This window comes from Empidonax traillii, unplaced genomic scaffold (genome assembly GCF_003031625.1).
Source record: "Empidonax traillii isolate 1590-97213 ecotype Southwest subspecies unplaced genomic scaffold, ASM303162v1 scaffold51:size1492887, whole genome shotgun sequence".
Lineage (NCBI taxonomy): Eukaryota > Metazoa > Chordata > Aves > Passeriformes > Tyrannidae > Empidonax > Empidonax traillii.
The window spans coordinates 208,300-230,199 of NW_020955244.1; the positions used below are offsets into that span (position 1 = coordinate 208,300).

The 21,900-nt window shown below is 45.2% G+C and overlaps 1 protein-coding gene across 1 annotated transcript in view; it reads right to left on the bottom strand.

Annotated features, from left to right (window-relative positions):
- PAX5 (paired box 5) overlaps window positions 1-21,900 on the bottom strand; it is a 131,303-nt gene that overhangs the window by 82,163 nt on the left and 27,240 nt on the right. Inside the window, exon 6 of the mRNA XM_027879121.1 lies at window positions 1,548-1,723. Within this exon, the coding sequence (XP_027734922.1) occupies window positions 1,548-1,723 (176 nt within the window). The remainder of the gene's footprint in view (window positions 1-1,547; window positions 1,724-21,900) is intronic.

Sequence of the window (21,900 nt, forward strand, 5' to 3'; positions counted from 1 at the left end):
TGCGCGGAACTGAGCCCACCCTTTAATCCTGAGGTTCATCTGCCGGGGCCAAGCACGCTTGGACGGTGGCAGCGAGGTCCTCAGGACGTAGATGGATTGCCTTACGGGCTAACGAGCTCCATCTGCCCGGGGAGGGGCCCCGACCGGGAATCGAACCCGGGTCTCTGCAGTGACAGTGCAGTGAATTTTCCCCTGGACCACCGGGGGCTCCCAGAGGTTTATATCTGGATAAGTGTTCACTCACTGCTGGATGTCTCCCATGAGCTACAGCTGTCCATGACTCAGGGGATCCAGAACACAGAAAAAAATACACAGTCCTCTTCCATCATTTCTCTCTTTGCAATTACTATTTGGGCCCATACAAGTTTTGCAGGGACAGATCTAATACCACATGGTTCCTAAGTGATCGATGCTGAAAAGGCTTGCCACAGGTGTGGGCACAGTGCCTGTCCTCTCCACTATCACCCGTGTTCAGATGGGATAACCACCATCTAGTGGTACATGAAGGCCACTTCACCTTCCAGAGACACAACGGTTTGGCTTCCTGCCTTTTTTCATCTCGAGTTCAGATCTCTAGAGTTTCTCAGTATGTACAAATCAGGGAAGTCAGAAAACCAGCAGAAGCTGTTGAAAAGTAAATGTCTCTATGAATGAAATAACAAATGACAAATGTGAGCCTAAAGGCAAGAGGAATTTGTACTCTACCATAGGACTTCAGGTGTAAGTAATTTTTATTTTTTTTAAAAATGTATGCTAATACACATTCCTTAACTGGATTCACGATGGAGAATCTCCAGCAGCCCTCAACTGTATAGATTACTCCAGAGGGAATTAGTGTTTGGCTGCAGTTAGAGAAGTCCATTCACCTTGCTAAAAAGCACATCTGATATTAAGAACCCAGAAGACAAATAACTGAATACATCATTAAGTAGCTTGCTACCCAAGAAGAACACAGAGGGATTTGGCTCATCAGGTTTTGCTTGTGCTTCTATATCTCGCCTGCAAAAATGGAACTTCCCCAAAATATTAGTGCCAAGTCTTCCCCAAACACACTGATGATCTGTAGGTGCAACTAATTTACCTTCACATACTAATTGGGTGTTTCTCTCAACAAATGGCCAGTTACATCCTTAATAAGACATTTCTGGATACAAAAATCTGATTTGTGCCCACAATCAACACTGTATGAACCAAAACTAAGCATTGGGTTTTGCAAGTCTTCTCCTTGTTATCTGCAATGCCTTCTTTTGGTCTAACAAAAACATTAGAAGCTGTGATGCTCTTTAAAGGCTCATTTGATGCAAGTGGTCCAGATCAGGTGTAATTTCATACCCAAACATTTGCTAATGTTTGCTCAAGGAGTGTTTTCCTTCATTTTGTGATAGACTTTCATGGCTAACATGCACTTGGCTGAGACAAGCTTGACAACACACTTGTTTTGCTGTGATTGTCTACTGAAACTCTAAGCAGCCTTTGGTGATGTCCACCAAACAGACCTCTGCCAGCAGGAAGCATATCAGGAAAACATGAAATACATGCCATAGTACCTGTTCTGGTTTGATGGGCTCAGTTGTTGTGAAAATGTCAGAATAATGTTGCCTCTCGAAGACACGATCCAACACTTCTAGCTGCTGCTGGGTGAAAAGGTCTCCTCGCATCTGTTTGCGAAGAAAATCTCTGCTTGGGAGAGAATGGCCATTTGGTACCGGAGATTCCTGAATACCTTTCAAAGATGAGAGAGAAGAGGAAGAGTAAGTAGTCATGTCAATGATGAGACCTACAGAACAGTATCTCATTTTATCCCTTGAATGGATGTAGGTACTACTATGGTGAAAACCTTTTGTGAGGTTGCGTATTGCTGGAAAACACACTAGATAGACAACCCTCAACCCATCAACGATTTCAAACATAATTTAAAGGCAGGGCAAAGGATAATATTCCCATCTCTTCCTTCATCATTTTACTGCACCACCTGAAAACCTATCTAGTTCATAGTCTGCAGGCAGGTGAACAAAGGAGGATAGTGACAGTCACAGAAAACTTGAGTCGGCACCCATACACTCTGTCTCCTTTCTGTGCTACCTGTAAATCCTGCTCAGCTCCATCCTATGCTGAACTTTGGACTATTGGAGTATCATGTTGGGAAACACAGATTCTCCTTGTAGTACTACCAGCAGCACTGCTCAGACACTCCCAAAGCACGGCCTGCTTTGTACAGAAGTGGGACATCCCTGGGCTGAGTTACCACTGCAACACCCTCAAGAAGGCCTGATAAATGGCACTGTTCTGACACTCTGATTTACTTACTATTTCCTGGGTTTAACTAGCAGGTTACGAGACTGGGCTCCAAGGCATGTTTTCCCCCCTCCTCCCTTTGGCAGAGATTTTCAGTAGAAGTCACAAGTGACAGCCCACGGCTGAGAAGCCATGAGAAAAGTTTGAAAAATATTTATATTGGCAGTCTGGAAGGACTTTTGCAATACAGGGGATGGTTTCAATTTGCTTTTTGCAGATTCACAGTAGTTTCCTACTTTTTCTTCACCTGTCAGTACTGGAAATGTATCTTTTATGCAACTGAAAGCTGAGGTCTGCAGTATTCCCAGGACTCCAGGAGGTGGAACTCCAAGAACAACAGTAAATATAAGATTTCTTCTCCAGATCACAACATCAGACTAGACAGAAGGAAGAAATGTTTTAAAAATAGAATCTTGCTGCCAGAATAGTTTTGAGGAGTAGAATTCAAATGCATTGTTAATGGCAAGATTTCCATGAGTGCTGCAGTGGTTTACAGTCCAAGAAGTCTGCAGAGGAATAACATGACCCACACCTACTCCAGCAGACGCTGCATCAAGTTTTTTGATGGCAAGTATAGAGGTGATCTGACAGAAGTGATCTGTGCAAAAACACCCTGCTGCTGTAGACATCAGTTTTGTCCACAAACATGTACTGACCCATCAGTAACAGGGGTGATGCCTGTTGGACAAGATTTTTCACAAAGGACTATTGATTTGAGATCATCCTTCAGCACAAATGGATTTTGCAGAAAATCCTGTCTATCCAGAGAAACGGGCTGCTTCAGGGGCAGAATTGTCAGACTGGGGGACGAACATAGGGAAATACATCTTTTAACCTCACTTTCTAACACTGAACTTAAGCAGAGCACTGCTTATACTGAACAGGCATTAGCTGTAAGCAATTAATGCTGGAAACTTGCTGCTCTATTTCAGATCAGCAGTTCTGGTGACAACTTCATGTTTAACTGTTTAGAGAAAGTCATGCAATTTTATCAAGACTATTATTCACAATTTGGCACCAAAGATAAAGTTTTATGCAGTTTTGTGAAAGGGTATGATGAAAGGGAATGAAATGATACAAGACATGACACGACCTGAAAAATGTTCTTGGTGATTCCAGTACAGTCTGTGCACTGTCTGTACACCCAGAGAACAGGTGTATAATGAGATCTCATCGTGTTTGAAAATGGAGCAACGGTACCACCTTTCACCATCAGTACTTTTACTAGGGAGTGCAGCTCCAGATTTGTGGGCTTGAACACATTGGAGAAGAGGAGGCAGATGAAGGCAAACCCTGGGGCAGCAGCAGCAGCCAGGGACAGGCACTGGGGGAGTGTTGTGCAGGGATGGGGCTCCCATCCCAGATCCCACAGAACAGCACCCAGAGGGGCAGCACAGGACAGGCACAGACAGAGGCACCATAATATGCCATGACACCAGCTCAGGCACATCCATGTATCTATCCCAGCTGTCCTCTCTGCAAGGGCCAATGAGGCAGGGGACCACCCCTGGGCCTCTGCCACCAAAGCATGAGGAAGGGGAGGAGACTGTCTGCAAGAGAAATCTACAGGGAAACACTATACCAGAGGAATCCATAAGGTAGCCAGCATATGATGGGCCTTTCTGCACAGTGATGGGCAGTATGGCAGGAAACAAAATTATGTGGAAATGGTAGTGGGACTCTGGAGGGGTTTGGTCTCAAGGTCAGGATTTGGTACTATGCTGGAAGAGTGATCTGTGCTACCAACCAGAGCAGACTGACAACACACATCCCCGTCTCCCATATTTCTGCTTGCCGTCCCAAGGGCCTGGGATGGGATCAGTCTCCAAGACATGCTTCCCAATACAGTCCAGCTGTCTTGGGATGAGGATCAGTGCACGCATGGTTTGTGCCAGGAAGGGACCTGGGCAGGAGTAGGACAGGTTTAGGACCACGGGAATAGCTGTCACTGCCCAGAGGATCCAGCACCTTAATGCGAGGACTCTGAGAACCACCCAAATGTGCCTCATCCCCATTATCACCCACTTTTCACACCCATGAACAAAGGAATAGCTTGTACTTTTGCACTGTCTCCCAAATTCAAACTTATTGCAGGTAAGTGCTGGATTTCCTTGCAGAACTAAAGGACTTCCTTTACATTGCACATGACACACAGGAGTTTGTGAAGGTCTTCAGAATGGGTTTGGCTGTTAGACATTATACAAATGTGAGAGAAATACCACTAACATTATACATTGTTTAAATATACTAGAATATTTTCAATAATTAAAATACCATCAGCAGGTTTGAAGCAGTTTGTGTTATAAATAGGCTCTAGGGAGTGGTAAAAACATTTTTCATATAATCAATGCATCCACATAGGAGGGTTATGTTTTGTTGACAGTAACACTACATGTGTGCCTACCTACTCTGCAAAACAATTAGTTCCCAGTTCAGTGGCATCTTTCCAGAAATGCTAATGAAGAGCACAGATACAATATTCTCCTTAGAACAAAAGAGCATATACTTTCAAAGGGACAAGATGATGCCATTAGATCACAATTTTCTGAACTGCTTTGATGAAACTCACCCAGATGTAATACACCCAGGCCTGCCATAATGGTCCAAGGAGAGCTCACACCTCCCCTCTTCCAGCATTAGGCTCCAGCACATATCACACCTGCTCCAGCGGCCACTGTACCAGTCTGATCCAAGTCCCTCCTGACCATCCTGCCCTACTCAGGACATTGACTTAGTTTCCCACAAGTGCACACAGCTTGGAGAGCAATACATCTATGACCTGCAGCTGAAAGACTCATCGTGCTGGGGACATGTGTTCGAGCAACGCCCCCTCATTCTGAACTTCTTGGTGGGCATTTGCTAAGCATGGGAAAATGCAATTGTTTCTCACTCTGAAGTGCACAAACACTTTCTGCCCTGTTTGCATTTTGCCTAGAAAACTGCCTCATGGTTTCAGAAGAAAAGCCGGGCATGTTCCTAAAGTAACTGACCTGCCTTGGACATAATATCAGACAAGCAAAGATTTCTGTGGCTAGCCAAAGTCTGATCAGTCCAGGAAGAATCTGGGAACACAGATACAGAACAGGCCATCCACAATCTTGCTGACAAAAGGCTGTCTAAATGATGTGGATATCATCCAGAAATTATGGAATCACTACACAATTCAGTTCAGAAGGGACTCTACCCACCATGCAGTTCCACCCCCCTGCCATGGACAGGGACCCTTTCCACAAACCAGGTCGCTCAAAATCCCATACAACCCAATTTGGACACCGCAACTAGTACATCTTTATTTAATTAAGAGCAACGTATCTTCTGAAGACCTAAGAAAATGGCAAGATTGGTTTAAAGAATTGAATAAATTGTGATCCCATTTTTTAATACACTTCAAGGGTTAAATACTCATCCATGACATGCTTACTGAAACAGCAGGAGAATATTTGAAATTGCTAAATATGGCTAAACAAGAATTTTAGTGATACTCATTATACAAGTCATTTGATTTAAAATACTGTTTTTAAGACTAAGGACCAAAATATGGAAAAAAAAAAGACCCTAGACCCTATCTTCGCAAAATACTAGAGTATGTTTTAAAGCCCTAAGGCTTAGTATTAAAACAAGACTAAATATAGAAATCCCATGGCAGGGAGTTGGAACAAAATGATCTTTAAGATCCCTTCCAACCCAAACTGTTTTATGATTCTATGATTTGATTTAAGTACTGCGTTATAGCGAGAGACAGACCCTGCCCTGGTGCAGTTCCACCCGAGAGTCTCAGTGAGGCAAAACAGCTAAGAAATGGGTGCCATACACAAATCCAGTTGGAATAATATTTCCAGTGTTATTAATAATAAAGACATGCTATGAAGTGTGCACCTCCATGGTAGACCTGTCTGAAGTTAAAAGGAATTACTGATTTTCAGGTTGGGTTTAGTTTGTTTGGGGTTTTTTGGAAGAATATGGTTTTACAGCATGAATCAGGAAGTGAATAGCTAGTGCCATGAACAGTTCACATTCATAAAGGACATTATTTCTGTCTCTAATTTGTACTGTCCAACTTCATTACCTGTTATCATACCTAATTACTCCACCTTACAGGGAAATGCAGGCTAATTAAGAAAGGATGTTATTCATCACATTTAAAACATTATGAAGCAAATGAAATATTACCAGGAAGCAAAAAGGTGATTTGCTTCCATAGCATGCCTGTAAGTTAGTCCAGAGAAGATAAAGAGTCTGTTTAATTACCACATGGAAGGTTTCGTTGAAAGCAAAAGCTGAATTTTCTTACCACCTTCTCGGGATTCTGTTCATTTGACAGACAGCTGTCTCATGCTCTTCCCAGCAAAGCATTGGTTTTAGGACTGCATATGTGGTAAGACATCTTTGTGTTTACACTATTTGAGTTTTCTAAGCACTGTTGTGTTTTTTTTTAAAGAACTATATCACTAAAAAGCTTTATATTTTGAAGTGTATCTAGCCGATCACTGTGCAAATATTTTCTAGAGAAATCACTACATTTCACACAGATGGGTATAGCTTTTGCCATAGATCAAAGTGAGAAAGAGGGGGAAAAAAAGATAAATCATCAGTGATCCAAAAATACTTTTCATTTGGAGAAGATATCAGGCCATTTCGATGGCACTGATAGAGTCTCTTCTCTGTCTCCATTACCCACTGAAGGCAGCCGGAGTCAGGAGCTGACTACGCTAGATTATATTCCCTATAAGATGGTCACCAATATATATATATATGATCTTCAACCTCTATTGATTGACCAATTTCACAAGCAAAGACTGGTGAAATGAAGCTGAAATGAACATCATGCTTTAACTCATTGAACCCATCAGGCCTGAGTTAATCTCACTGCCCACTGTCTCTGATAGAATTCAATTGATCAATCATGTTTCGGTGATAGTACCATTTCAGTGGCTTATTGCTTCTTCATTTCAAGCCTTGACCTGTTAGATATACTTGGACCAGCTCAGCTCCTTCTGGAGAAACACAGACTCTCATCTGCTGATGACAACACGTTGTCCTGCCTCTGGGCTTGGGAAAAGTCTGAGGAGTGCTGCTGAACAGTCCCACCTTTGCAATCTGTTTTTACATGTATTTTACCAGTTTTGCAGTCAGGTGTGAGGACATGAGGAACCCAAATGGCTCAAGCCCCCTGCCCTCTGATCAGTGCTTGGACAAGCAGGGACATTGCTGGTTTGGTGGCCATCAGGCTCCTGTCCTTATGTTCAGCAGAAGCAGCACACCCTGCCAACACGGAGCAGACTGTACTGGGGATGGTCCTCACTGGGCACTTGCAGCACACCCACACACCCCACAAGCACAGGGCTGACCAGGGCTCACCACACCTGTGGCTAGCACTGGATGGCCAGTGGTCTTCACTGATGTCCCACCCGCCATTTCAATGCATGGCCAGCCTGGATGCATCCCGTTTGTCCCCAGCCTGGCCTTTGCTCCTGCAGAGTTCCCTGGCACTGCTTGGAGCCAAGGGCCGTTTGGACTCTGCTGCATCTTGGTCCTAGATTCACTTACCCCAGCCAGCAGCAAAAGCAGGGTCCCTGACCCTTGGCAGGCTGCCTTCACCCCAGGCACAGTATCACAGACCAGGCTGCATCTCCCTAGCTTCCCGAGGTGAGACCTGACCACACCACAGCCCTCTCAGCAGCACCTGTCTGCACGCAGGATACGTCTGGCCATTCCCTGCGCACCCAGCACCAAATCTACACTGGTTCTGGGGAACAGAAGAAGTAAGACAGAAGGAGCTGAGCCCTCTCACTGGCCTGTCAGTGCTACTGTTCCTAAAACACTCAGCAGCAGAGGGATTAGTACTTTTATTACCAACCAGCCACTTCTGGGCTTTCTTTGAGGAGTGAATGAACTCCTCTCCACTGTAAGAACATTTGTCTCTGCCGTTTAGGACAGCTAGAGTTACTCCCTGATGTAGTAGTTGAAGTCAGGTTGTATACCCAAAGGATGGACGAGTTGGAGCCATGCCAGGACACTCACAAGGTGTCATCCCACAGCATTGATGCACACCCAGGGTGCAGCTCCCTACCTGTGAAGCCGCACCACAAAGCTGATTATGGGCATCAACAACAAAGGGGGTTTTATTTAACAGAAAAGATTTCCCATGACACTACAGCTCTCTTCCTCCTGGAGTTATTTAATCCTGAAGTTGCCATATGGAAATTTTATTATCTCTCTCCTAGGAAAGCCCTGCCATCTCCCCATCCCATGCACAACAAAGGCCTGGTGGGACCTCACACCTTGGCAGCCTCAGTGCTTGTGAACCTGACATCCTATACATCTGAGCAAACACTTGTGCAAATAGTGCCACTGAGTGGAGCTGGATTGCTTGTGCACCTGCCCAGGCTACCAGCAGAGTGGACTGTGCTCACGCCCCAAGTCTTACCCATGCAGGATGTGGCTCTGAAACATTGTCCGTACCTGGGGGCTGGCAGTGCTCCGTGGCTGAAGGGGTACCCAGATATCAGAGCATCCAGGAGCAGGGCTGGGCTTGCTCTGCTGCTCAGTAGCTCCAGCGAGGGTTGCAGTGGTGGAGGGGGTCCAGATGGATTGTCCCCCACAACACTGCAGGGATACAGCACAGCTGAATCTGAAGATGTGCCCACCTAGTGGGGGTCCCAGTATACAAGAGACAGCAACGTCTGGAGTGGCATGAGCTGTTATTGTGACTGTCCCTAGCCTGGGAGTTGTCAGTTCAGCCCCCACACAACACCCCACACAACACCTTCAAGGAGCCACAGTGATGCCCATGGACACTAACCGTGTCAGAACCCACTCGAGAATGGTGGCTGAAGGGACCAATGGAACCTCTGCAGGTTTGGTGACTGCTCTGCTGGTCCAGTTTTATATTTAAAAAATACAAAAATTATGTCAGCGATAGCCCCCTGCATGGTGGGGAATTCAAAAGTGCAGAGATGGAGCTTAGAAGGAAGATGCTAAGCAGAACAGAGCAGAAGCCCCAAGCCCAGCCCACAGACGGTGGGAAGGTGCATCCCCCCATGGCTGCTGGGGCCACAGGAGGCTGTGGCCCCTGGGTCCACAGGACCCCTCAACCATCTGCTGCATGATGTAAGAATGGGCTCACAATTCTGTAATTTCTATAATAATTAGAGGAGGTAAAACTACAGTAATTACGTAAGTCATGACAAGTTCCTTAACAAGTGATTTCAAGAAACTGATTGTTTTCCTAATCCATTTTTTGTAAGCTGTGTTCAGCAGCAAGCTTTAGAGACATGCACTTTATATCATGTATTCCCAGCTCAAAGTATATTTTTAAATGCTCATTGAAGCAACTTTAACATAGTTTATACCTACTTCTATACCATGTCATAACACAACTTCTCATCATTTCTTTCAAAAAAATAATTTCTAGCTATGCTTAGGAGACAAGGACTAATGCAGGTTGCAGATGAAACTATGCTCTGTATACCTTTGGAAATGCTTAACTGGACACTGTTTATGAACAACTGGGATAGCATTTACAGCTTTGAAAAATACTGGGAGACAGAAATTTGGCAGCCAAAGGAAACGCAGTGATAGAACATGCATCCCAAAAGGGTCTATGCAAAGAGTGACCAATTGGGACAAGGAGTGATGTCTTCTCGCTGACAGAGGACAGGGTTAGATTGGATATTGGGAAGAAATTCTTCTGTGTGAGAGTGGTGAGCCCTGGCGCAGGTTGCCCAGAGAAGCTGTGGCTGCCCCTGGATCCCTGGAAGTGCCCAAGGCCAGGCTGGACAAGCCTTGGAGCAACCTGGGATAGGAGAAGGTGTCCCTGCCCATGGCAGGGGGTAGAATGAGATATGCTTTAAGGTCTGTCCCAACCCAAACCATTCTGGGATTCTGTGACTTGCTGTCCTTTTGGAGCAAAGTGCAGCAAAAAACAGAGCAGGAAACAGACCTGTAGGAGCCAGCAGGAAGTTTGCACACCTGGCATTGCACACCTGCAACAGCTCAAGCCTGTGAAGACCTGGAAGAGGCTGACAAATTTCTACTCTCCCTAGGAACTGGCATTTGATAAGAAAAATATGTGCTCTTTTATTGTTATCGGTCAAAACTCATCTTTGCAAGCTTAGAACTGCAAAGCAAAATCTTGACCTATTACCTTGAATTCTTCACAAACTACTATCTGGGAAACTTACCCAGAGAAGATAAAAGTGGCAAAGAACTCACATCCAACCCATGTGAAAAGCCCAGCTGAGAAGTATGAAGAGCACTGCTGCATCCCAGCAAGCTCTCCCTGGGGGAGGAAGAGCCTTCCACTCCTGCACTGCCAAAGATCCAGGCAAAGCTCCTAAGAAATGCAGAGAACTCCCAAACAGAGATGCTGTTCCTCCTAAAATTCAAATTCGTAGCAAAACATTGAAGCAGTACCCCTAAGATATGATAAGTCTGGATTTACTATAAAGCAAAGTTGAGGATGGAGCGCACTCCAACAATAGCATGGCTGGCTGCTCTGCACTGTCTCCCAAGTGGAAGGTGTCTGTTCACACTTCCTATGTGATTGTCCACCAAGACCCCTCACAATGAGCTCTTAGTATCTTCAGACTTTTCTTGTGCACAAATTAAATATTATATCATTTTCCAAAGTCAAGAACAATGGTCTGTAGCCTGCACGTGTTCATGCTTACAATGAAGCAAGCAATGTCACAGACAAATCCAGTGTATTGCCTGTCATGGGTTTAGTAGGAGGGGGAGAGCTACAAGGGCAATTTCAGTTAGAAGCTGTTAGCAATTTCACTGTCCTATAAAAGAAACCAATGACAGCCAGCTCTAGGAGGGACTTCCTTGGTGATAGCCAAGGCCAAGCCAATGAAAATGTGCTTTTGTGATAACATATTTAAGAACAGAGGAAGAGAAGGTTTGCTGCACAGAAGAAATTCCAGCCCGGAGAAGAGCGGAGGAAAACACGGAATTACAAGCAGACTCCAAGGTCAGAGGAGCAGGAAGGGAGGAGAGGCCCAGGGCGCCTCCCTCTCCTCCTCCAGTAGGGGCAAGACTGATAGCCGAGATCCTTGCCGCCTGTGGAAGACTATTGGGGTGCAGAGACCCCCATGCAGCTTATGGAGGAACCTATGCTGGAACTGGTGAATGCATAAAGGAGGCTATGACCTTGTGGGAGGCCTAAGATGGAGCAGAGTCTTGCTGGAGACCTGTGGCCCACAGAGGAAGAAACAGCCACACGGGAGCAAGTTGTCCTGGCTAGGATTTGTGACTCTGGTAAGGGACCCACGTTGGTGCAGCTTACCTGTAAAGGACTGCAGCCTATGGAAGGGTGACCTAAGGGACAGCAGGATAGGAAGAACTGTTGCCCGAGGGAGGGACTCATGACACAGAGGTCTATCAAGGACTGTCTCCTGTGAGAGGGACCCCCACGGGAACAGGGAAAGGACTCAGACATGTGGCCCCCCTGTAATCCACGGTGAAGACCACAGTGAAGCAAGTTGTCCCCTTGCAGCCCATGGAGGAGTCACCCAGAGGACAGCAGAACAGGAACAGCTGCTGCTGAGAGATGGACTCAAACAACAACTGACCCCCCTTCCCCATCCTCTGTACCGCTGAGGGAAGGAGGGAGAACATAGAGGGAAGGGGGGGGTGGAGGGAAGGTGGTGTGTTTTAAGACTGTTTTATTTCTTGCTCTTTAAGTCTTATCCTGTTAGCAATAAATTTAAGTTCTATCCCCATTGAGTCTGTTTTGCCCATGAAAACTAGTTAGTAAGTGAGTCTCCCAGTTCTTGTGCCTGATAAGGAATGCATCAGCTATGTTTTTTCCCTTTCCTCTGCCAAGTGGGAGGGTGATTCAGTGCTGTAGCAGCTTTTAGTGGGTATTTGAAATCCGGCCAGGGTCAAAACCCCATCACCTTACAGCCATAATGCAAACACATAAATAAATCATAGAATCATAGAATCATAGAATAGACTGGGTTGGAAAAGACCTCCAAGATCATCAAGTTCAACCCCTGATCCAACTCCAATTACTATATCACAGCACTAAGGACCACATCCAATCTCTTTTTAAAAACCTCCAGGGATGGTGAATCCACCACCTCTCTGGGTAGGCCATTCCAATGCCTGATTACCCTCTCTGTAAAGAATTTCTTCCTAAAACATCATTATAAAATAGAATATGCAGCTACAAATTTTTATAAGTAACACAAAGTACAAATTTAATGATATTTTTACGTATTTTATCCATATGAATTAGTAGGTAGACATTATGTTTTATTGATCATCCACATCTGTGTAAGATAGGTTTTTACGCCTCAAAAATTTGTGTATTTCATACACTCAGGAGCCATATCTATACATCCATTGTCCTTTGGCTGCACTTTCTGTCTGCCTGAACATGGACACTCTCTGCTGCACTGACCATAAGCCAGAGGTGTCCCCAGACTGGGTCCACTGTTTCATGCTTAAATGATGCCCAGCACAGAGGACAGGACCTGCGTGCTGCCAGGCATCCATCCACTCCGCTCAGTAACACCAGCGGAGGGCTGTACTTCCCACCCTCTGTTCTCCTCCAAGCACAGGCGGAAGATGGAAAAGATCCATCAAACGAGCTCCTGAAGGAGAGATGCTGAGATAGTTTCTGGATCCCACTGAAGTTGACTGTGATAGCCAGCGACAGGAGTGAGGAGTGTGGCTGGTATGCCAATGCCCAGTCTGTGCCTGCCACCAACTCAACCTGGGCCACCAACCACCGTGGCAGTAGCGCATCACAGGCTGGGACTGATCCATCTGGAGAGCATCTCTGTGGAAAGGGCTCCTGGGGGTGCTGGTGGACGCCAAGCTCAGTGAAGTGACTAGGGTGCTTCCATGGCTAAGAGCGGGTGGGATGCTGGGCTGCTTCAGCAAGGTATCACCAACAGAGACAGACAAGTCAGCACTTGGAGTACTGTGCTGAGTTTTGCACCCCACTGTGCCAAACAGATGTGGACAGAATGGAGAGAGTCCAGAGAAGGGCCACAAAGATGATCCAAGAGCTGGCAAGTTGCTGAGTGACCTGAGTTTGTTCAGCCTTGAAAAGAGAAGGCTTAGAGGAGACCTTATTGCCACGTACCACTTCTCCACAAGAAGACGGATACTTTTTTTTACAAGGAGTCACATGGAAAAGATATGGGGAAATGGATACAAGTGACTCCTGGGGAGATTCCAAATTGGACACAGGAGGAAAATTTTTCAGTCAGCCACTGGAATAACCTCCCCAGGGAAGAGCTAGATTCCCGAGATGCTGGGCACTTTTAGGATTCGGCTGGACAGAGTGCTGGACTATCTTGTCTAGATAGTGCTTTTGCCAAGAATGCCAAGTCCCTTCCAGCCTGATGTCCTAGGACTCTATATGAAAAAAAGCAGTTGGTGAACCAGCAAAAATGTTATGTCTCTGTATATGCTTGTATTTTATGGTTCTGCCTTAAATGTTCTGACACACTGGAGATGGAACAAAATTAAACAGCCAAGATTATACTTTTAAGGAAAAACAGTGTAGCTCTTTGCTAATTGCCATAATTAATTTGTGTCATTTAAACATTAATTATTTATCCTACAGTAAACTCAACAATCTACAGTACAACTCCCCTGACGCTGTGCTTATCACACCGATCCCTAATTAAGCAAGTGTGGGAAAATCTCCCTGCACGTACTTGTGTTATTTCAAAACCTGCTTTCATTCAGTGGGTCACTTTTTGGGTTGCATCATGGAAATTCTTTCAAACCTTTCTTGAGCTGGAAAGCCTGTTCCTGCAAGCTCAGTTGTGACAAAGACACTAGCAGCAGCTGGGATTGACCTCATGTCCCTTCTATTTAATGAGATAACTGCTCCAGGAAAAGAATAATTTTTTTTTTTAAAGTAGTCTATATATTTTTCGTATTTAATTTTATGTATGTGTAAGTATATATGGAGAGAGAGAGAGAGAGAAAGAATGTGGCAAATAATCTTTGATGATTACTGTATCTGGTGTTCCCTCTCTGTTCTCAACAGCCAGCTGTTGGCAAAACAGTGGTTTGCATGAATCAGTAATGGTGATCTGAGAGTGAATGCCTGCTGTGGCAGATATGGGCAGGGGATGTGATTCTGACCACACTGCAAAGCTGCAGTGATGAGGAAATTTTGGAGACTGTTTTATAAATAAAAGCAGTTATAGATTGAAACTGAATTTCATTCACAAGCAGAGTTAATTTCTAAAGAATTGTGTGAAAAAGCCCTACTGGGGAAAATCCTGAACATGTCGAGAGACTCCATCTTGAGACTAAAATGAAAGCTATTTTAGCTTTTCAGTCCTAAATAATTTTAGTGCCTAAATGTAAATTAATCATCTTACACAGAATCACAGAATCACAAATTCTACTATGTTGGAAAAGCCCTCTAAGATCATCAAGTCCAGCCATTAGCCCATCACTGCCAAGACCACTGCTAAACCATGTCTGCATGTCTTTCAAATCCCAGCAGGGCTGGTGACTCCACCACTGTTCAAGATAGTTGGTTCCAATGTCTGACAGCCCCTTCAGCAAGGAATTTTTTCCTAATATCCAATCTAAACCTCCTCTGATGCAGCTGGAGGCTGTTTCCTCTCATCCTACCACAAAATCACAGACTGTTTTGGGTAGGAAGAGAGCTTAAAGTTCATCTTGTTCCACCCCCTGCTTGGGTGGGAACACCTTCTCCTGTCCCAGGTTGTTCCAAGCCCCATCCAACCTGGCCTTGAACACTTCCAGGGATCCAGAGGCAGCCACAACTTCTCTGGGTAACCTGTGCCAGGCCTTCACTACCCTCATAGGCAAGAATTTCTTCACAATATCCAATCTAACCCTGTTCTCTGTGAGTGAAGACATCACCCCTTTTCTTGTCATTTATCTGTCTGTCTATCTATCTATCTATCTATCTATCTATCTATCTATCTATCTATCTATCTATTTTTTACATTTAGAAGTATTTAAAAGTAAATAAGCCATCACTTTCCATGAGTGACTAAGCCTGGGCACCAGCCCCTTCTTGCCCAAAAGGCGCTCCTGTTAGTTAAGTAAAAGACAAATGCTTTTCCTTTAAAAAGACTTGCAGAATCTCTAAGAGAGGTTTATTATGATTTTTCATGGTTTTACTTCCCCATAGCTTCTTGACTTTAAAAAGAAAAGAAGCACACTCGGGATGCAAGCTCACTGAAATTTTTCTTCCTTACATCTGTACAGGTGTGTATACATGAACATTCACACATAGCCGCTGGTTCTTCACAGAACCACACAGAAACTAAACCAGTTCCGCATCACAGTTAAAGCCAGTGCTGACAAAACAATGCAGGGTACACAAAAAGGACTGGATTGCACCATGATGCTTCTAGGTAAAATCTCTGAAAGAGACTAATTAAAAAATAAAAAATAAATAAATAAATTTAAAAAAAAAAAAAAAAAAAAAAAAAAAAAAAAAAAAAAAAAAAAAAAAAAAAAAAAAAAAAAAAAAAAAAAAAAAAAAAAAAAAAAAAAAAAAAAAAAAAAAAAAAAAAAAAAAAAAAAAAAAAAAAAAAAAAAAAAAAAAAAAAAAAAAAAAAAAAAAAAAAAAAAAGAGAAACTTGTAATGGCAGTGGCTAAGGGTTTGGACAGGGAGGTTGTTACCCCCCACAGTAGGAAATAAGACATCCCTCCACCATCATCCATACCAGTTTCCCTCTCCCTGAACAAATTGTGGCAGCTAGTGATGGAGGGTCTGCTCTGCTATCACCACTGGGATGAACCAGGAACACAGTGCTGGCACGCTGCAACCTGGCATCATCCCACTGATGCCCACCTGCTGAGCCTCTCAAGTGATTCCAACTCCTGTCTGCCTGTTTGTCCTGTACCTAGCTCTCAAGAAGGCACACAGAGCCCAGGGGCTACACACCAACTCCAGTGCATTCCATGCCACTGGAATGCGGGCACCAGTAGTTACCATAACACACTCGATTGTTCTCAGCAGTGCTCCAACAAATAAAGCCATTAATTATAGCCTTTCCCTCAGCCGCTCTTGGCTGGAGCAGCAATCAATGTGCAACCCCTCATTGCCTGCTCTCGGGGAGCAGAGACAGATGCCATAAAAATGATCCGCAGCCCACGCCGATCCCCGCCGGCGGGCTGCGCCCAGGAACGGCCACCACGCTGCTTTGACACACGATGCTGTATTTATTTGGCCTGCCACAGCTGTGGGGGAAGGTATCCCATTAGGCAATTATTTTTATCTTATAACGTCAATTTACTTATACTGATTGGCTTCCTGCCGCCAAATATCAATTAAATTGCAAATGCCTGCTGAAGCTTATTTTATGTCTCTTTCTCTTTCCCCCATTTCCCTTCTTTTTTTCTCTGTCCCCTTCTTTCTCTTAAAGAGAGAGAGAGAGAACCCTATGTTCGAACATAATTTAGTTTATTTCCCTTTCCATATCTCAAAGGAAAATCTATATCTCCCTCTAGAAGGCCATTTGCCCTCTGTTATTGGGAGCTGAGGTATCACAGCAGTGGGCAATTTGTTTCAACCGACTATCGGCAGCCCATCAGGACTCCTCAGGACCTCTGCCATCTCAATGCAATTGTATCTGGTATTGCCATTTATGATTTGTTTCTAACAGTACCACCAGACGAACAGGTTTCAGAACTCACAGGGTGTTCCCACCCTATTCCCTCCTGCCGCAGCCGCATCCTGTCCCATAATGCCCATCATCTGCTGATGGAGATCTCTGCTTGTCCCACTGGCTCAGGCTGCTGCCCCCTGACAACTGGGGGGGTGACAGAGTTGTTGCAGCTGCTGGAGGTTGTAAGCTGTTCCCATGATAAACTGCTGCACAAGCAGGCTTGGATACATGGTGAGCACAGGGAACACGATCCTGTCCAGCAGCCGCAAGTGGGTTATGCTCACTTGGTCATGAGGTTGGGAGTTGTACCTGTGCACACTCATCACTCAAGCAGCACTCAGTCACCTCTGAGCCAGGAAAAAATCTAACCAAGACATTGCATCTGCTGGTGCCTACACCAAAGCAATATATGAGACACCAGCCCATCACTGCTGCAACCTTCCAGAACCAGTGAAGACGACCAGCACAAAACCCCAAAGCATCACAGTTCACAAGCAAACACACAACGCATGCATCACAGCATCCTAGTGCCTGAAGAGCCCCTCTGTGCCTGAAGGGAAAGGGAAAGGGAAAGGGAAAGGGAAAGGGAAAGGGAAAGGGAAAGGGAAAGGGAAAGGGAAAGGGAAAGGGAAAGGGAAAGGGAAAGGGAAAGGGAAAGGGAAAGGGAAAGGGAAAGGGAAAGGTACCTCTTCACACTAATGGAGCTGGAGGGCTTGAGGTGAGCATCACTGATCAAACTGAATATCCCCAGCAGCCAGAGACCAACCAAAGCAGTGGAATCTGGAAGGGGAGCAGGAGAGTAAAGAGGAGCAGAAATGCAATCAGGACGAACACGTGAATGCCAACCAGCGATGAAGAGATGAAATCCCTCAGGTGCAGAGCACACTTGACCCAGGGAGACAGCAGTGGACCAAACCCCTCCAGCCCTGCTGGAACCAGCTCTGACTTCCTAGAGAGACTAGAGAGGGAAAAGCCGGGCAAAGCACAAACCCAGGGAAAATCAGCTACAATCTCTCTGGAGGCAGAGGGAGACCTTATGCCCATATCTCCATCACTCCCCACTGCTGTGCACACATGCTGGGCCCATGGGGGTGTGCAGAGCAAGGGGCACACAGGGCTACGGAGTGAGAGCCCACACGTTGCCATGCATGCACCTTCCTCCAGCCGAGCACTGAACACACTGTAATGTAGCGAAGATCTCCTATGAGCCAAGCCATTACATACTATTTACAATACATTCAAAAATTCTTTAGTAACTTATAAAAATGCAGATGAGTTTATTCTGGGCTTGCCAGTAACCAAGGCAATTGTCATGGTGTTGGCAATTATATCCACAGGTTTGGCTGAGGCTGGTTTAAAAACCTGGGCCCACATCTTTGAACGATGTGGCGCAAAAGGAAGAGAATGAGTTACAGTGAGCACATTGGTGTGCGCATACGTACCTACGACTGTCTCTTCATGTATATACACGTATATACCATATGTATATGCATGCATAGTAATGATCTATACTCCATCTGTCCATCCATATAACTATTACCTATGTAGAGATGTTCATTTAAAAAAAAAAAAAAAAATCAGGGGTAATAGGAAAGACCTCTGCACCCTTTGCAATGGTGATTATTGACTGGTTCATTCAGTGCCTGATGGAGATAGCATGATTGCCTGGGATGTACCTTGCAGGTTTCTAAACAGAAGGCTCCAGAATCAATTTTGTGGTAACTGGTTAGATGTGACTAGCTTACAAACTCAGCACTGGTGTCAGGAAGCAAACTCAAGCAGCACCATTACGTTTTTTTTGAAATATCAGAGATGAGGAAAGCCTTCCGGCTGGCAAGCCACAGGACAGAGCAGAGATTAATGATTCAGGCTTGGTTTTGTCTCCAAGGTGACAAATAGGTGCACAGCCGGCATGGTGCCATGGCTGGTGGTACAAGGCGATGCTGAAACACGCAGTTTGCACAGGAAGATTTGTCTCTCCTGAAGTGAGGACAGTGGCAACGGCTTCCTCTGAGCAGGACTGGATTAGATGGAGATCACCACTTCCTTTGCTGTCCTAGGGGTCTGCTCTGCATGGCAGCCACATGCCAAGGACAGCCCCAAACCCCTGCCCAACTTCCCCTGACCATCACTGCCACCACACCAGTTCCTCTCACAGCCTCTGCAGGTAGTGGTGCTCTTCGAGAGAGGGGCAGAACAGAGGATGTCAGCATCTCAGAAAGCCTGGCAAGAACTTGTCCGTGGTGGCCTATATCAGCCAGAGGCTCTAGCCCCAGCGGTGGCCAGGAGAACCACACAGGGATACCCCACTGTCAAACAAGTTTTTCACCTCACTGATGGGTGGAGTGACACCAGCTTCACACTCCAGATACAAAGTACTGACTCAAGGGCTACATTTTATCTATGACATTCTAGGAGAAAGCATTCCTGGGGACTTGCGTCAGCTGTAACGAGGTTTTTGGAAGTTTGTCGTGGTGTGTGAGAACAAGACCAAGAAGATTCAGAGGTTTTCACTGGTTTGACACAATGGGCACTAACTTCACAAGGAACCACGGACAGATTTCTGCATCTGCACGTCCTGACATCCCTTTAAAGTAAACTGATCCCATAAGATACTGCCACAAGGACCACTTGGGTGAAAGAGAGAGAGAACAGGTAAACCAAACACTTCTGCAAACTCAAAGCCACACACTTAAAGAGTTCCAAAATTACCCTACCTGGATTTAGGCATGCCTATAATTATGTTCCCCCCATTTCTGAGCAGCTGCAACAGTCCTGGGCCACTCTCCCCATTACCATCCAAGGCCATGATGGATGGGGGCTGTTCTTTGTCCCCCATCTGGGGTTAGGCAGGAAAAGATAGGCTCTTCCCTGCCACAAAACCTCATTATTCCAGAAATGCCACCTCCTGTGTCCTACTGCCTACTGGGAAACCCAGGCAAGAATGGAGAAAGAATAGGTAGGTGCCCATTCTCAGGGAAGCAACTGGAAACCCAAGTAATCAAAGGAAAAGCCCATTACATGACTATTTCTTATTAGTTGACTTATAGACAAAGAGTCAGGCACTGTCAAGCATGAAATCTTCTTGGGGCGATAGAGATGGAATTGCCACTGCTGACAGCAATGTTTACAAGGGCAGCATGTGTTGATGCTGCACAGCATGAAACCAGCAGCCCCGTCTAACTCTGTGAGTTGTAACAAGAGACAAAATATCCCAGTTCGAACACATAGGAATAGTATCACCAAAAATAACCGCTTGGGTGTAAAATCTATTGGAGGTGGATGGAAAGAAATCCAGAGGAGCCTGGTTGACACAGAGGGAGGCTCCTGAGCCCTCTCCAGCCACAGGAGACAGCAAACATGATCTCTGGAAGATCTCTGAGAAATTACCTGCCAGTGGGTTTGGTAGCTTCTCTTCATCTCCTGTCCAGGAGACACTAAGTAAAGGGAGCAGGAACACACTCATTCCCGCTCTGTAGATTCTGACCCAAAACCAGTGGGCATTGCTGAAGGGTTTCCAGTCAACACGCAAAATGCTAGAACAGCCGCCTCTCTTCAGGCACTCTGAGGCTTGATATGAGGCTGCTGAGAAACCAGTACTACTTCTGAAGGGTCTAAGAGTTTTAAAAGTCTGCACCACCATATCTGTCTAACTCAAAGGAATCATATTCAGGGTAGACTGGTAGCTGCAGTCCAGCATGCACTAAACCAGCTCTTTGTTGGGAGACCTTTCAAAGAATGGTCTGACACATAAATGTCCCAAAGGCAGCAGCTACGAAAAACTATATTGCAAGGAAAGTGAGACCAGAAGGAATATCTCAACAACAAAGTCCAACAGTAATTGCTCAGATTTAGAAGGGGCGAGACTGAAGCATGTTTAGCCAATATAAGACATTCTGATGTCTTCACCTGAAATGCTTAGCGACCACAAAGCCTTTGATATGCACACTTGTGCACCAACTGCCCACAGCTTCTCTCTTAGGGTTGTGTGTTCTCTCTCTCACAATGCATCAAAACATGAGAAGAGTAGCTATACCATAACCATTAGATGCTGGCAAAACCAGCACCCACTCCCGCGTAGCTATGTGACAGCCGACCAGGCAAAACCTAGCACCCCAACAATTACTGCTGCAATGAGGAGAAATGAGGCTCTGATGTCTGAGATGATCACCACCCAACCAAAGCTGTTTTTACAGATCTCTTCTTACTGAAAGTTTGTTTTCTTTTTTTTTTTTTTAATTGTAAGTTGATGTGACTCATGTAAACACCTGAAAGAAGCACCTCCCCTTAAGATGCCATCATTACCCCGGGAGCAGCCTCTATAGCCTTTGGCTTGCTCTGTTCATCAGAAACTCTGAAGTCCTGGTCTATTGGAAAGTGTCCTTGATCATGACAGGGGACTCAGACTAGATGGCCTTTAAAGGCTTCTAAAGGCCATCCCTTCCAACCCAAACCATTCTGTGATTCTATGACTCTAAGTCCTATGAGAGATATCTTTTTGCTGGCTCTGCGCCTCTTTACAACATGTTGAAGTACCACAATGACAGGACTGCAGGAAGTTTCTGAACAAACAAAGCTCTAGTGACAGCCATGCATCCCTACCCAGCCCATGACCAAAGAAATTCAGAAAGCAGTGGATGCAGCCTACAGATACTTTATTGTGGCAGCACTCCATTACAGAGGTACAGGGAAGCAGTTTTATGAAGATGGAATGCCCACGTGGTCAGGAAGCTGTTGCATTTCACTGATGTTAGTCCCTGATTTCCAATCAGTCCCTAACACTCAGATCAGCCAGATCAACCAGACAGGACATTTTAACTGGATTTCCGTTCAACACAAGGGCACCTCATATGGGGATCCATGGTTTCTAACCTCCACCTATACCGTGGATCTGCAGCAGCAAAGGAAAACCAGTCTCCTGCTTCAGCCATAAGTTTACAGGAATCACCACAGGTATATGTTGACTACAAAT